Source organism: Ochotona princeps, chromosome 1 (genome assembly GCF_030435755.1).
Source record: "Ochotona princeps isolate mOchPri1 chromosome 1, mOchPri1.hap1, whole genome shotgun sequence".
Taxonomy (NCBI): domain Eukaryota; kingdom Metazoa; phylum Chordata; class Mammalia; order Lagomorpha; family Ochotonidae; genus Ochotona; species Ochotona princeps.
In genome coordinates, this window is record NC_080832.1 from 126,736,380 (window position 1) to 126,752,194 (window position 15,815).

The 15,815-nt window shown below is 46.8% G+C and overlaps 1 protein-coding gene across 4 annotated transcripts in view; it reads right to left on the minus strand.

The window, feature by feature from the left end:
* Positions 1–1,703: 1,703 nt before the first annotated feature.
* KDM1B (lysine demethylase 1B) overlaps positions 1,704–15,815 on the minus strand; it is a 149,261-nt gene continuing 135,149 nt past the window's right edge. For all 4 annotated transcript variants that reach the window (XM_058667645.1, XM_058667636.1, XM_058667644.1 and 1 more), the window contains exons 15-21: positions 15,529–15,660; positions 14,659–14,733; positions 8,823–8,939; positions 8,021–8,146; positions 6,697–6,819; positions 5,316–5,468; positions 1,704–2,562 (exon numbers count right to left, since the gene is read on the minus strand). In XM_058667645.1, the coding sequence (XP_058523628.1) occupies positions 2,479–2,562; positions 5,316–5,468; positions 6,697–6,819; positions 8,021–8,146; positions 8,823–8,939; positions 14,659–14,733; positions 15,529–15,660 (810 nt within the window). In that variant the 3' untranslated portion in view covers positions 1,704–2,478. The remainder of the gene's footprint in view (positions 2,563–5,315; positions 5,469–6,696; positions 6,820–8,020; positions 8,147–8,822; positions 8,940–14,658; positions 14,734–15,528; positions 15,661–15,815) is intronic.

Consider the following 15,815-nt stretch of genomic DNA (forward strand, 5'->3'; position numbering starts at 1 on the left):
GTATCTTTAAAAACCAATTTGTTGTATATAGTTTTTTTAATTTCTTTTGTGCAGATCAATTTTTAAACTCATGTGGGTAGGTATCTTTCCAGTTATAAACCATGAACAGTCAGTGTTGAAGCCGACAGTGTGAGCGGGCAGTGGAGTTGGCATCCAGCGGCCCGGCGCTGCAGGACCTTGCTCTCGGCCTGCCTTCCAGTGTAGTCAGTCTGTAGTTTTACTGTTGAGACTGCAGAAATGGTAAGGACAGATCAAAACATCAAAATTTCCAAAACTTTTTCGGAAGAGGTTACATATAAGTACATTTGGCTTAAAAGTCAATTTTTAATAACTGCTTTGCCCATAAAAATGCAAATATCTACAGAAAACTTGGACTGCTGTCATAATTGTGACAAAAGTATCGTGCCAGAAATGTTACGCAGAAGTAGGTATCTCTGACAAAGTATTTCTCAGAAATATCATGCTTATTTTTAACATTTAAAAAAATTCATGTATTTATGTAATTGGGGCTTTTGGTTTTGAAGTTTTAGCCAATCAGGATTCTATTCAATCAGCAATTGGACCACTCTTGAATGAGGCAGATTTTATCTTTTTCTTAATCAGTTTATTAAGTCTCTGAGTTTGAACTAAACCATGCTGCTCTAACAAAGGTTGATGTGCCCGTGGAGTGCATCACAGAAACTGGCTCTGAATGTGAACGAGCGTTTTCACAGCTTTGACTTGTTTCTCGGTGGTTCATATTTTAGGAAATGGTATGTTTAATATAAAGGAATGGAATTATAAGCAACTAAGGGAGACCTACAAATTGGCTTTGGATTTTAAATATTCTTGCAAACCTTGTGAATAAAAATTACAACTCTCAATCGGTGTAGTCATGTCTGTGACCTAAAACGCACACACTGGGTGAAGCTGATATGGGGTGGACGTTCTTCGGAAGTGGTGCACTGCTGAAGAATATCACTGCCGTACACAGCATGTTTGAAATAACAAGTCTAGTTTTATTAAGCAGTTTCACACGTTTATTCATGATCTGCAATTCAATTACAAAATATTCAGACATAATGAAACATCCAGAGTAACATAGGAGAAAAAGTATCATGGTACCTTGAAGTGTTAAGTACTTTCCTTGAGACAAGATACATTTAGCACACTTTAAGAGGGATTCTTCCCTGCTTGCCACACAGTACAAGTGCTAGAAACTAATGATTTACTGTGAGCCATTTCAAACTTGACATTTTGCATTTATCATTTAATGCATGCTATCTGAATATTTCAACACATGAAATCAAAGAATACTTCCCAGTCTGTACCAATGAGCTAAACGTGAGCTCTACCCTGTGTTAACTCTGAAAGGTTGCTGCTGGCTTGCTTTTGTCATTTGTTGGTGGGTCAGTGGAGGTACTTCTACTTACAAACGTGAATTTCTGGGTTCTTCCCCTTTTGCTAAGAAGATCCATCTAACTGAATCTCAAATCTTTACATTGTAAATTGAAAACACGCTGAAACCAGTGGATTTCTGGATGACAATGTTTTGTCATGCGTGCAAAAAATACATTTGTCCTATTCTTGAGGTTTCAAACTATGGCTTATAGAATGTGCAGAATTTGCCAGATGTCACATTTTTCTATAGTTTCCCAATAGACCTGCCTATAGAATACTGTAAACATAACTGGATAAAAAATACTTATCATTAATTTAAAAAGCAGATATGGAAGAGTTTTTATTACAAGATCATTTTGCTAGTGGTTCTCAAAACCTTTGAGGGCATTTGAAGAGCGTTGTTCACTTAGATTTGGCTTTAGAAAAAGAACAATAACCTGTGTTGAGTGTGAAGACCAAAGTCCCAGTACTGTAACTGCAGGCAGTTAAAAACTTCACAACTTTGCCAGTGAGTGTACAAATGTAAAACATTTTATCAAAAGAGACCAGAATTTAAATTTTTTGTGAACACCTAATGGGAAGAAATATGTACGATATAAAACAGCTTCTTAAGACTGTTTTATCCCCAACTGGAAATTTGTGCTGTATTTAAAAAAGAAGTAGAGGCTCAAGGGTAGAGTTATGTAAGATATTAAGGCTCACTGGTAGCTACTGAGTCACAGGAAAAACACGTGGCTTTCTCTGGTGAAGAAGCGATTCCTCCTTGAAGGGTTTTGTTTTTCAGTATATGAAAACTGATCAGTCAACCATGCAAGAAATTGATTCCACGTTCTCTTTTAAGGCATTCTGCCTTATAATAAAGTCCAGAAGTCTTTAACAGCACAGTTGGAATTGTGAACAGTGCAAACAAGTATAAGTGCACGAAAGGAATTCTGGGTCAGTGCTTTCAGAGTGCTAAAATGAGCTTACATTCTATTGCCTTAACAACATTTCAGTTTTTGCTATCCAAAGTGTTTTTTTCCCTTGCAAAAATGAGGTTTAATGTGTTTCAAACTATACCATTTGGAGTACAGAAGGCTGAGTCCAGATAAAGTCTATCTAAAATGCTGCGATCTTGCTTGCTTCTCGAACACCACTCAGATATGCCCCTGTAACGGTTTGTGGAAAATGCCTGTTTGTTGCCTGTAAGAAATAATTTGATGATTAAAAATTCCTTCAAAAGATAACATAAACATACACATATCTTTAGTTCAAAATAAAGATTAATGCTACTTGCTACATACTCGTATTAATACCTCATGTCTGACTTTTTCTGACTTTCTTGCAAGACTCTGCCACACTGATTCATTCTACAATATATTCGGCAGTCCGCCAAGGTGAGTGTGTCCCAAATATGACTAACTTAAACCAGTCACACACACTCACTCTTTCTCTCTCTCACACACACACATTTGTTTAAATATATATAAGACCATGGTCTTTCTCCATCATCTTAAATAATCAAGTTGGTATAATGAGTGCAGATCATTATAAAAAATGAATCATTCATGCAGCAGACAGTTTTGCCTTATACAGGTAGAGCAAAAGGATAAAAGTTTAAAATCGATAAATTATGGACCTTAACTTCAATAAGAAGACAGGAAGGTGTGAGGATTGTTTTGGGAGGAGGTACACTTAAAAAGCCAACCTGGGCCCAGGAGAGGCAAGAGGCAGCCTCAATTTGGGACTTGTTAGATGGCAATCTGGGGCAGAGGAAAGGCTAGTTCAAATGGAAGGGAAAAGAGCAGGTGTAGGTTTGCATGTGGAATGAAGTCACCCACTTGGGGCCAGTGCCGCACCACAGCCTGTGATGCCAGCCTCCCAAATGAACACCTGCCTGAGTCCTGACTGCTCCCCTCCCGGTCCAGCTCCTTGTTAACATGCCCGAGAAAGCAGAAGATGGTCCAGGTGCTTAGGCCCATGCCACCTAGGTTGGAAAACCCAGGCAGAACTGGCAGAGGCTTGGCCCAGCCCTTGCTAGAGAAAACATCTGAGGAGTGAACCAGCAGATGGAAGAGCTCTTTGTACAACTGCCTTCCAAATACAATTTAAAAATAAGTTACCTAAATTGTGTGCGAAGGGGTGAGGTCAGTGTATGGGGGAAATGGTAGGGTGGGTGGTGAGAAAAAGCGACAGGAACAAAACCTCAGGTCTTCACAAGAATCTGAGGGGACTGTAGCAAAGGAAAGCACGAAAGCTCGATCATGCTCCTGAGGTACTGGCCTGCAAGAGCCGTCTCTTCGAGGCAGCTGTTACTCCCTGCACAGCTGGCTCTTACAGTGACCAGAGCCATCTGGATAAGGGGGCATTTTTTTTACTTGCATATATGCAAAAATATTTTGTAAACTATATTGGTCGTCTTCAGAGAACATATGATATTTGTTCTTTGAGGACTATACAGTATGTCTCCACTCCCAAGTAAAAGTGGGATCCTAATGACACTTGTGAAGCATATTTGTAAGTTTTGTTTATAGGTTTTCTGCTTTTTCTTGTACTTAGCATGTCAGAATGTCAGAAAGGCATGTAACCATGAACCGAGGAACTGCACTGCTGCGATGACACAGGACAAACTGGGAGGGGAGGGTGGAGAGAAGAAGGAAGGGCGGAGGGATGACCCCTATGCCTCTAAAACTGGTGAAAACTAATTATTAGTATGGTAAACAGATCACCATGTAACACAGCCCCTGAGGTCACTGCTTGGAACACCCTTGGGTGCTGGGAACCGGGTCAAGTTTCCCTGATAAGACTCTCTGCATGCATATACAGAAGCAGAGACACTGTTCCCAGAGCGTGGCTGGGGACCCAACAACTAGTTGCTAGGGCTTTCCAGTGCCTTTAGCTTACGTGTTATTTTTTTAAATGCCTGGCTCACTTCCTAAATAGTCATTTGGACATGCAGCAGGCAAAGACTAAATCCCAGTTTAGGAAATGGGAAACCATGCAGAGAGGGGGTGGAAATCATTCAAAAGCCTTAATAACTTTACCGAGAATACCTCCAAAAAATTCCAAGAACCAAGTGCTTGGGAAGTAAAAGCCGAAGCCTTTTTGGAGGCCAGCATGTAGTGTAGGGGTTAAGAGACTGTGAGAACAGCCGCCTGCTACACCGTAGAGCCCAGCTTGCAGGCGCCCAGGCCTGCTCCAGTTGCTCTGCCGCTGGCAAATCACCTGGGAGACCTAGACTCGGTTTCTGGCTCCAGCAGGCCTCTGGAATATGCGATCATACTCCACTCTCTTTGTGCCTCAAAAAGTACAACTTTATTGGGCAAATAATATTTTTCAAAATGTCCAGTGTGAACAGAATGGCTTTCAAAACCTTTACACCAAGGCTAAATTCATGGTACAAGTTCCATTTTTCATAAACTTTTAGATGTATCCTATAGTACACATTAAAATCCAGAAGAAATAGCTGGAAGAGTTAATGCAGCCTCAGAGAGTGGACAGTGTCGAGATGCGGCTGCCATGTGCTGTCCTGAGCGATTCAACAGCATTTCACCTGGATTCTTTTTTTTTTTTTTTTTTAAATTGGAAAGGCGGATACACAGCCAGATATACAGAGGAGGAGAGACAGAGAGGAAGATCTTTCATCTAATGGTTCACATCCCAAGTGGCTGCAACGGCTGGAGCTGAGCCAATCCAAAGCTAGGAGCCAGGAACCTCTCCTGGGTCTCCCTCACAGGTGCAGGGTCCCAAGGCTTTGGGTGGTCCTCAGCTGCTTTCCCAGGCCACAGAAAGGGAGCTGGATGGGAAGCAGGGTTGCCAGGATACGAACCAGTGCCCATACAGGATCCTGGTGTACTCAAGGCCAGGACTTTAACCACTATGCTATCTTGCCAGGCCCTCACCTGGATTCTTAACTCCGGGAAGAAACTGCTTTTAAAAGACATCAGAATTCGTACCTCCCCAGCGAAAAAGATGGTCCCTTGTATTTCTTCGGCAATGATGTCGTAGGCCTCACCGCTTCCACACGTCTTCACAAAGCTGTATGCCATCTGTATCCATGGCTCTGTGCTCCACCGGGTAACAAAATACTTGATGGGATCTGGGACCTCCTGAGCACAGCATAGAGAGATCAGCAAACGACATTTCAACAGGGCGGTGTCCAGATCCCACGGGCAACTGTCCCACCCTCCATGGACAAAGTTCACTGGGCGGCACTCCAGGTGCTCCCCACCCTCTCTAGATCCCGAGGCCTTGTCCCCACATGACGTCCACACGCCTGGACTTCGCTCTGTGCCCTGAGCCAAGAGCTGGGGGCGGCTCCTCCACTCCCTTGCAGAGGTGCCAGGGCAGAGGGAGGGTGAGACGGCCATCTCCATCTGGGGTGCCTCACAGGTTTCTCCACAGCACAGCAAGAGATGTGCTTCACTAAGTCAGTTTTATCAGCTGGCCTCGAACAAACCTCCCTGTGAAAAATCTCTGAAAACTGCTCAGTTCTAAGCACGGATTTAGAGTCAAGTTTTGGGATGAAAGTGCCAGCTGGGGGTAACCGAGGTCCTTTGCTACGGTTGTCACCCCCCCCTGCAGTTTCCCTAACTTATGTGACTGCATCGTTCCACAGACTTGGCTTCGTTCTTTGGGGAAGACACAGAGGCCATGGTGGTTTTAGAGCCCAGGCTGTGCCCCTCGAGTCAGCTGGGCCTGATGTACCGTGAAGACGACGGGAGAGGACATCTGCCCAGGGCTGTGCTCACAGTCCCCGGGGTTGGAGTAAACCCAGGAGCTACAAGAAGTGTGAGCATTTTACATCCCTGGGAAAGAAAGGGATAGGAGTATGAAGAGGACAGTATAAAGCCACGGCAGGCACTGTGCCAGGGTGAGCTGAGCTGAACCTCCCTCCTGCTGACGTCTTAACACCTCATTTGACTGCATTTGGAGAGAGTGCCTTCACTAGAGAATGAAAATGGACTAGGGTGGGCCTATTCCACTGTGATGTCATCTTTGAAGAAGAGAGCCCAGACACGCACACACAGGGGCAGGCCAGCCATCTGCAGGCCAAGGAGAGGCCTCAGGAGAAACCTTGGTCTTGCAACTCCAGCCTCTGGAACTGCATGACTAAAATTTCAGTTGCCTGAGCCACTCAGGCTGTGGTGTTCCGCTGCACGGTCTGTCCCAAGCAGCCCAGCAAACACTCAGGGGAGAAGTGAATCCTGCGAGGAAAACTGACTTGGGCCCCTGCCACACCATTCCCCGTGACCCCTTCCCACTCGATACGCTCCACCGACAGGAGCCATCCAGGTGGAGCGCAGGCTCCTCCTCGTCTCAGTCGTGTTCTCTGACCTGCTCCTTGAACAGCTCCCGGAGGGTGACCATGCACTGCTGCAGCACCTGCTTGTCCTCCAGGGTCCGCAGGGACGCCACCGCCTCGCCCGTGATCACAGACATGAGCACGCTCTGCTGCTTCTGGAGGCACAGACGGGAACGTGGCTCCCACCTTGTACTTGGAGCACAAAAGTCCTCAAAATGCTCACTTCCAAACACGCAAGGGTCTTCGGGCACAAACCAATCACAACACTTCCCTCTGTCCCTTATCCTCCCCTTCAGTTGCCCGCCCACACTCTACCACTCCCTGCTGACCAAATCCGCAGGAGGCTGTGCGAATCGCAAATACGAATAGCTGCTCAGTTAGCAGAACTCTCAGTTCTGCTAACTGAGTTTCAGAAAGAGATTTCTGAGTTTCAGAAAGAGATTGAGAAGGGAAATCTGCAGGAAAAGTCACGGGAAGAGACCCTTCTGAAATGGTAAAGGAATTCTCTCCTTGTTTCTATGGGAAATCTATTTTTAACAAATAGTAGTCTTGTGTCATTTATCTTTTTGCATTTTTAAATGTATTTTTAACGATTCAAAAGGCAGACACCAATACAGAGAGAGGGCTCTTATCAACTGGTGTACTTTGCAAATGCCCTACATAGCCAGGGATGAGTGAGGCCAAACCTGTGGGCCAACAACTGAATCCAGATTTATGTGGGCATCAGGGACCCAGGTACTCGTGCCATCACCTGCAGCCTTGCCAGGGTGTGCACTGGCAGGAAGCCAGAATTGGGAATGGAGCAAAGAACTGAACCCCAGCTCTTGGATACGGCACCCAGGCATCCCCGGTCGCATCTAATAAAGACCCGGCTGTCCATGTGAAACCTGACACAGAAAGCTGCTTGAATCTAAAAGCTGAAGACAACGGCTTTCAGGACAAGGTGACATTGCTCAAGTTTCAGTGACAGAAGCATGCTCTCCCCTTCCTTCCTCTGACGCCAAGACCCCCCACCTGGGCCTCCACATCTCACCCTTCTCAGTTCGCTGGGAACCCCTCAGAAAGTCCACAGAGTTGGGTTGTTGGCACAATCTTTAGCTAAGCACCCCATCCTCAAGCTGAAATAACCATTAACACAGCAGCCGGTTCCTGTCCCGGGAAGCTGCATCAGTGTTTAAAACACAAGGCAAGGCAAGTACTGGGGTTGTCCTCGTATAGGAAACTGCCCCAGTGTTCTTCCGATTACAAACACGTATGGGGTGATCCCCGCACACCGACTCCTTTTCCAGCTGGATGCCTGCGTGACTGCCGAAGTCTGAGCGGTGCGTTCAGACCACATTTCCCAAACCTCTGTACCTGGGGGTCCATGTCGTAGAACACAGCGAAGAGCCCCCGCTGGCTGGCACTGGGAGGGACGTGTCCAAAAAAGTCAGCCCCTTGAACCTTACTGTCCCAAAATCTGTATGGAAACTGCAAGGCGATCTGGAAAGCAAACGAGAGGAAGCTGGCTCAGTGTCTCGTCTCAAGAGCACAGGCAGTCAGCCTGGCTGAGCAGCGCTGTGAGCTGTGCTCTCAGAGCGAGTTCCATACGACAGACAGCTCCGCGCCTCCAGGTCCCGTCACTTCCTCCGTTCTCGGAGAGTGCCCTGTTTTACGCCCACTCCACGCATCCTCACACAGGAAAGGCGGGGCCCACGGACAACCTGCGGGCTAGCTTGAAGTCACAAGTCACTGAGACGGAGTCTTGAAACAAAACACCCTGCTATGACAGCCCCAAGACGCACAGCTCTTGGGACCCGCTGCAGCAGAGCCAGTTTTGCTAAGGGAGACCTGGAAGGCAGAGGAAGTGACCTGTCCCCACTCACTGAGGCCAATGACTGGAAGGCAGACAAGGAGTTTGGGGGGTGGGGGTCGGAGGTAACTGAGACCTGATTTAGAGCAGATTGAAACCTGGAGTGGCGGTGCATTCTCCTGAGTTCAAAGGTGACAGAGCTCACCAGTTCTCTGCTTGCTCTGATGTCAGCCTTTCGTATTCCTCAGAAACAACCATCCCAACAGAAAGGACCTGTTGGAATTTAACCACTCCCTCCCCTATCAGCGGCAGCTCCTTCAGTCTGACTTGCACCCCTTTGGTCCTAAAGCTAACGTGCCCTGTCACCTTCTCAATAATGCCTGCCCCTAGGCTGCTGATGGCTTTCATTTTCTTCTCTGAGAGCGGGGGATTAAACTGGATGGCGCCTTTCTGCAGCATGGCCAGGGGTACAGCAACCAGCACCTGTGGGAAACAACACAGAGTCAGCAAACACACAGCAAAAGGATCCAACCTACAGCTACACCATGAGCTTATGTGCATGACAATCTCACCGCTATAGCCATGATGTTATACTGACAAGAACAAGGATTGCCATGGCAACTGTGCAGGTGGTTCACTGTACAAGGATGCCTGCGTTGAGTAGAAGTAGCATCCACACCGAGAAATCTGGATTAAGATCCCTGTGGCTGGGGCTGGCACTGTGGGGCAGTGGGTTAAACCACTGCCTGTATAGTCAGCATCCCATTTTGGAGTGCTGGTTTGAGTCCTGCTGCTCTACTTCCAATTCAGATCCTTGCTAATGTGCCTGGGAGAGCAGCAGGAGAAGACTGTGTGCTTGGGCCTCTGCCCTCACATGACAGACTCAGCCCGGCCCAGCCCGGCCCAGCCCTGGCTGTTGTGGCCATCTGGGGAATCAATGAGTGGATGGAAGTCTTTGTCACCCTACCTTTCAAGTAAATAAGAGAAACAATAAAAACAAAAAAAGCTCTTTATAACTGATAGATTTCCTAGGTCAGAAAAGCAAGCAGGTCCTAACCCTGAAAGGAAACAGGTTTAAACTCGGAGTCATCCTTCCTAACACATACTAATGTGCAGCCAAGCCACCACTCAGCTCTGCCAAAAGCAGCCAGAAAAGGAAGGGGGTACTCACCTCCCTAACCTTAAAAGCCTGTGGTATAACATGTAAAGTTGCCACCTGCAGTACCTTACCATGCAGGAAGTAATGGGGTCCGTGTGGTAGGTGTGAATAACACGAAGGTGTGAAGACAACAGCTCCCTGCTTGGCAGGGCCCAGGGAGCTTCCAGCTGCTTGGCAGGGCTCGAGCGGATTCATCTCTGACTACCTTGACGCAGTTTTCACCCCCTTTCGCATAGGCACTCAACCATCCCACTAAGAATTTTGTAATCTATTGAGGCATTGTGTGCCCCTGTGAGATGGCTTTTACAACCAACATGAGCTTAAGAGTTAATGTTACTGGGCCTGGCCACGTGGCCTAGCGGCTAAAGTCCTCGCCTTGAACGCCCCGGGATCCCATATGGGCACCGGTTCTAATCCCAGCAGCTCCACTTCCCATCCAGCTCCCTGCTTGTGGCCTGGGAAAGCAGTCGAGGACGGCCCAAAGCTTTGGGACCCTGCACCTGCATGGGAGACCTGGAAGAGGTTCCTGGTTCCTGGCTTCGGATTGGCGCGTACCGGCCATTGCGCTCACTTGTGGAGTGAATCATGGGACGGAAGATCTTCCTCTCTGTCTCTCCTCCTCTGTGTATATCTGACTTTGTAATAAAAATATATCTAAAAAAAAAAAAAAGAAACAAACAAACAAAAAAAGAGTTAATGTTACTGATGATGTCTTGGTGAGTGGACCTTTAACTGCACACAGAAGTATCATTAAGTCTGTGCTGTTTACCCATTGCCATAAAATCTGGCCCAGATATTTAGCATGCTTTCTGGGAAATGGCTTGATAAGAGGGACCCTAAAAGCTATCCTGTTATAGTTACTGTGACTCTAAAGGCCATCCTGCTATGACAAAGAACATAGCTACTGTGACCCTAAAGGCTACCCTGCTAAGGCAAAAAATTTAGTTACTGTGATCTTAAAGGTTAGCCTGTCCTTGCAATTCTTTAGAAAATAGAAAATGTAGTTGCTTTAGCTGTTTTCATAATTTTTTAGCTAGAGGAAATATAGGGTGATTTCACTAACATCATAAAGATATACTTTTGATTATTGTTTGATCACTTATGAAGTTGTAGAACCCGCAGTTGTAGAGGAATGTAATGTTTAAAACTTTTTGTCTTACATCTTCATGTTTTTTCTCTCTTGATGTATTTCTCCCATTTAGTGATAGATAAGTTGTAGAATAAGAATTGTAGTAGGAGTGTATTACTGCATAAGATGTGTTGTCTACTGAGAAATTCTTGGCTGCAACGTTGGAATGGATAATGCCTTGTCTAACAGTGAAACAATTTGTAGAATTGTCTTTGGAAACACTCACTTATCCATTGTAGAGTTGAAACTTAAATAGAGTAACTTAGCTCATTGCTAATTGCAATTCTTTCCGCCGTTATAACCCTTGCTTTGCTTGTTTGGTTAACAAACTGTGTGAGCTTATAGACCTAATGGCCAACTAATGTCAATAACCCCAATCCCCATAAACCAAGGCCCCAGACCTTTTAACTCATACATAACTCTAGGTAGGGGTCTGGTTGACACAGATGGCGTCTAGGTTATAGCCCAGACTTGAGGAGAGCAGATGAAGACTGGCAAGCCAAGATAAGCAAGGAATGTGGAATCCTTCCCCAATCATTTCTCAAGAAGTTGTAAATTATGCACCCCCTGAAGCTACGTCAAAATGCCCCTAAAAGAAAACTTTGTACTGCTTCTGTATAAATAAAGCGGACAGCTTTCTCGCATTGCCCACTACGATCAAGGAATCCTGGTGGCCCTTCTCCTTCTTTCCTCTTGGCGCCTCATCCACGCACCCTTCGCGAGTTCCGAACTTGGCTGGAGCTGGTCTCCGGCAAGGAAGAAGTTTCTGGGTCTACTTCCATCGCACTACTGTTCGAATCGGGGGCTGGTGCAGTGGCTCAACAGGCTAATCCTCCACCTGTAAGTACCTGTCATCCCAGCTACCCCACTTCTAACCCAGCTTCCTACTTGTGGCCTGGGAAAACATTAGAGGATGGTCCAAGTCTTTGGAACCCTCCACCCACGTGGGAGACTGACAGGAGGCTCCTGGCTTCCGATCAGTTCAGCTCCAGCCTTGTAGCCATTTGGGGAGTGAACCAGTGGATGGAAGATCTTTCTGTCTCTCTCTCTTTTTTTTTTGTTAATAAATCTACCTTTTAAAGAAAGATGGAAAGGAGGGAGGAAGTTTCAGAATCGAGCTTCATAGAGAAAAACCTGTGCCAGTAAAATGGGTGCCACAAGCCCTGTCTCTTTGACCCCTTGGAATGAAGGGCTGGATCCAAGGCTTGACTAACCCTGCCAAAGAACCAAGCACCTCACCGCCGTGGGTGGCAGTGGTGAAGCCAAAACCACATGCCGACAGCCTCCAGTGCGAGGGAGTCTGGGCCAGGTGAGTTTACCATCAGCACGTGCAGTGCCCGGCCATGACAGCAAGTGACCGCTGAACCCCAGGCACTGCTCACCATCGCTCAGGTCCTCATCCAGGAGTCTGTTTGGCTTAATGTCCAGGATCACAGGAAGCTTACAGTAATTCATTGGTTTCTATCACATGAAAAGTTCATGAAACGCAAAACATGTTTTCTATACTCAGGACCTTTAACAGGGTATTTTATAGCTATTACCTATCATTCAACCAAAACAAAAAATAACACCAACACCATAACACAATGACAGAAACAGATGCCCAACTGGATTACATACGAGGGGACTTCAAAAAAAATCTGTGGAAAATAGAAATAAAACATTTCTTTTGGTGCCAAAAAATTTTGAAATCCATGCACAGAAGCAGTCTTGAGGAAGTTCTTGGAGAATGTGTCTGCATAAACATACAGGTTTCGGTGATTCCAGGCACAGCCTGCAGCTGTGATGTGTCCCTGCAGAAGGCCAGCATACACAGGGCACATGTGCTCACAACCCAGGGACAGGGCAAGTGGAACTCGTAGCCTGGACACCAGAGACAGAACCACAGAACCCAGAGACCAGACCATCGGATGACCTGCCATTCTGCTAATTCAGAAAATTTGGGGCCTGGCCACGTGGCCTAGTGGCTAAAGTCCTCGCCTTGAACACCCCCGGATCCCATATGGGCACTGGTTCTAATCCCAGCAGCTCCACTTCCCATCCAGCTCCCTGCTTGTGGCCTGGGAAAGCAGTCAAGGACGGCCCAATGCATTGGGACCCTGCACCCGCGTGGGAGACCCGGAAGAGGTTCCTGGTTCCCGGCTTCAAATCGGCACGCACCGGCCCGTTGCGGCTCACTTGGGGTGTGAATCATCGGACAGAAGATCTTCCTCTCTGTTTCTCCTCCTCTCTGTATATCTGCCTTTGCAATAAAAATAAACAAATCTTGAAAAAAAAAAAAAGAAAATTTTACAGGCAGGGAAAGAGAGCCTCTGGCCTTTTCCCACCCCAATGACCCCGAGTGAAGGACTCAGTCGAGGTCTCCCACATGGTGACAGGAATCCACTCCTCTGAGTCCTCGCTTGTTGCCACCCAGGCTGTGCAAAAGCAGGAAGCAGGAAGCTGGATGCAGTGGCCCGGGGCAGGCATTTAAGCCAGGCGCTCTGGTGTGGGACACAGGCATCTTAACCATGTTACACCTGCTAGCCCAAATGCGGGCACTGCACCAGTCCACAATTTAATTTATTCTTGGTGCTTGGTATATTGCAAGTGGAGCAGCTGGGATGCAAACTGGTTGCCCATATGCCAGTTGTCCCAGGTGCTGGCTTAATACACTGTACCAACACCAGCCCTTAATTTTACAAGGTAGTAACTAAAAAAGAAAGGCTCTCCCGTTAGGAAGACCCTTCATTATCAGGGCTTACAGAGAGGACATGAGTCAGTGGTTCTCGACCTTGGCTGCACACTGGCGTGAGCTGGGAAGCTTTATGCACAGCGAGCACAGTCAGGGAGCATCTCTGAGTAGGAGCTTTGCAACTCCTGAGCACTTCCCAGATGACTATGAGCTACAGCCGGGACTAACTGCAGGTGGATCAGGACACCTTCCCACCAGCTCGTACCGTAGACATGTGACATGCAACCCCTATTCCTACACAAACGTCAGGGACCAGGACACTGACTAGCACAGCCAGTCTAGATAATGTTTCGATAATCTCTTTAGATGTAACTGAACTTGAAATGAGCAGTCACAGTTGATGAATCCAAGTAAGCAACTTTAATCCAAGTAAGCAACTTTGCTCTCTAACATACTAGAAATCCAAGTGTGATTTCAGGTGCGGGACTCAGCTGTACTGTCCACTGACTTACGGTGTGTGCAGCACGTTTAGGTTGTGAGAGAACTTATCAACGTCTGAAGATGAAAACAGAGAATTGCTTTATCTGAAAATGGTCCGATGGTGAACCACAAACAAACCTGAGCAGGACTTCACAGAGTTTTAACCCAAAAATAGAGTATGGCATACAGTCTTTGCCTACCTAATCTGACCAAGGAATTTTTTCTTTTTTAAAGGTCATATGATTTTTGTTTACATATGTTTTTGAATTTTGAAAAGCAGAGAGACAGACTGACTGTCACATAAAAAATACAGAGCTCTCCCATCTGCTGGTTCACTCCCCCTCAAGCCTGCAACAATTGGAGCTGGACCAGGCCAAAGCTAGGAGCCCAGAACTCCATCTGGGTCTCCCACAGGGATGGTGGGAACCCTTCCAGGGTATAACTTAGTAAGATGCTGCAATGAAGAGTGGAGCCAAGACTTCAAGCCAGCCACTCCAACAGGGAATGTGGGCATCCCAAGCGACATCTTAAACACCCACCACTCAGGCAGCATGCCAACCACCACACTGAACACCCACTCCCAGTGTCTTGTCTTCTTTGATCCTGAGGCACACAATTTGGATTGCCAGCCTCCATGAATTTATACTAGTGATGGATCCACTAAATCGAGTAGATCCATCTTTGCACAATTCAGTGGAGACCTATGGCTCAGCAGAAATCCAACAAGCCCTCCCCACTCCAGAGGGATTGAGGCACTTACCTTCTGTGCAGAAAACCCTGTGCCCTCGGTGGTGGTGACTTGTACCTCCTCCCCTGTGTAATCAATGCTCTGCACCTGCTCAAGAAAAGCAATCGTTAAGGAAGATGAAGGATGGAACTGTGTGACCTGGGTTCTTTGAGTACCCTATTATGGCAGTTTACACCTCCAAGACTACAGCGAACTATGACTCGATGGATATAAAATTATAAAGTGTGAGAATACAGAAAATTCAGGGCCCAGCACTGCAGTACGATGGGTTAAGCCACCGCCTGTGATGCTGGCATCTCACATCAGGGTACCAGCTCAAGTTCTGCCTGCTCCATTTCTAATCCTGCTTCGTGCTTCTGTGCCTTGGAAGACAGAAGACACTGACTCAAGCACCAGCAGTCCCTGACTCCTGGCTTTGGCACAGTCTAGTCCCAGCCATGTGGCCATCTGGGAGAGTGACCCAGTGCACAGTGAAGTACTCTCTCCTAGCTCACTGTCACTATGGCTTTCAAACATAAGGAAATAAAACATAATTTTTAAAAGAATTCAGGAATCAGTTTAAATTGAAACATACACAAAAAGAATCATCTCTATGATTACAATGTGTACCACAAATGCACTGGCACAGAATTAGAGGGGAAATGTCACAGTGAAAGTAACTGCCTTGGACTAAGTAGGCTGAGAGCAAACTGCACATGACCTGGGCCATCACTGTTTGCAAACAGCAGCAACCCTGACATGGCAAATGCTACTGATCACAGGCTACGACTGCAGCACAGAACCACCTGCAAGCACTGGCCGACGTCAACAGGACCGCTGGTCTGCTGAGTAAGCCACAGGCCCTAGACTTCCCCAGAGCCTCCCACTGTTGCTCATACTCACTGGAGACTTGAGCCGAATGTCCAGCCCTTCTGCCAATTTTTCAATGATTACAGAGTAGCCAGGTGTCAGTAGAGTGTGGTCTCCATCAAACTGGGCAAAGAATTCATTGTGGTCCCAGGAGCGAGCAGACACCTGGGAAATAATGGGAGACATTGGGAACTCAGGAGCGAGAATCCTTGAGCCTGAGTCCAGTGGCCATTCAAGGCAGGAACACAGGGCTTCCAGTCTCAGGGACAGGGATACGCAGCAGCCAGGGAGCTGCTGGGATCCACGGGGAGAAAATCTCC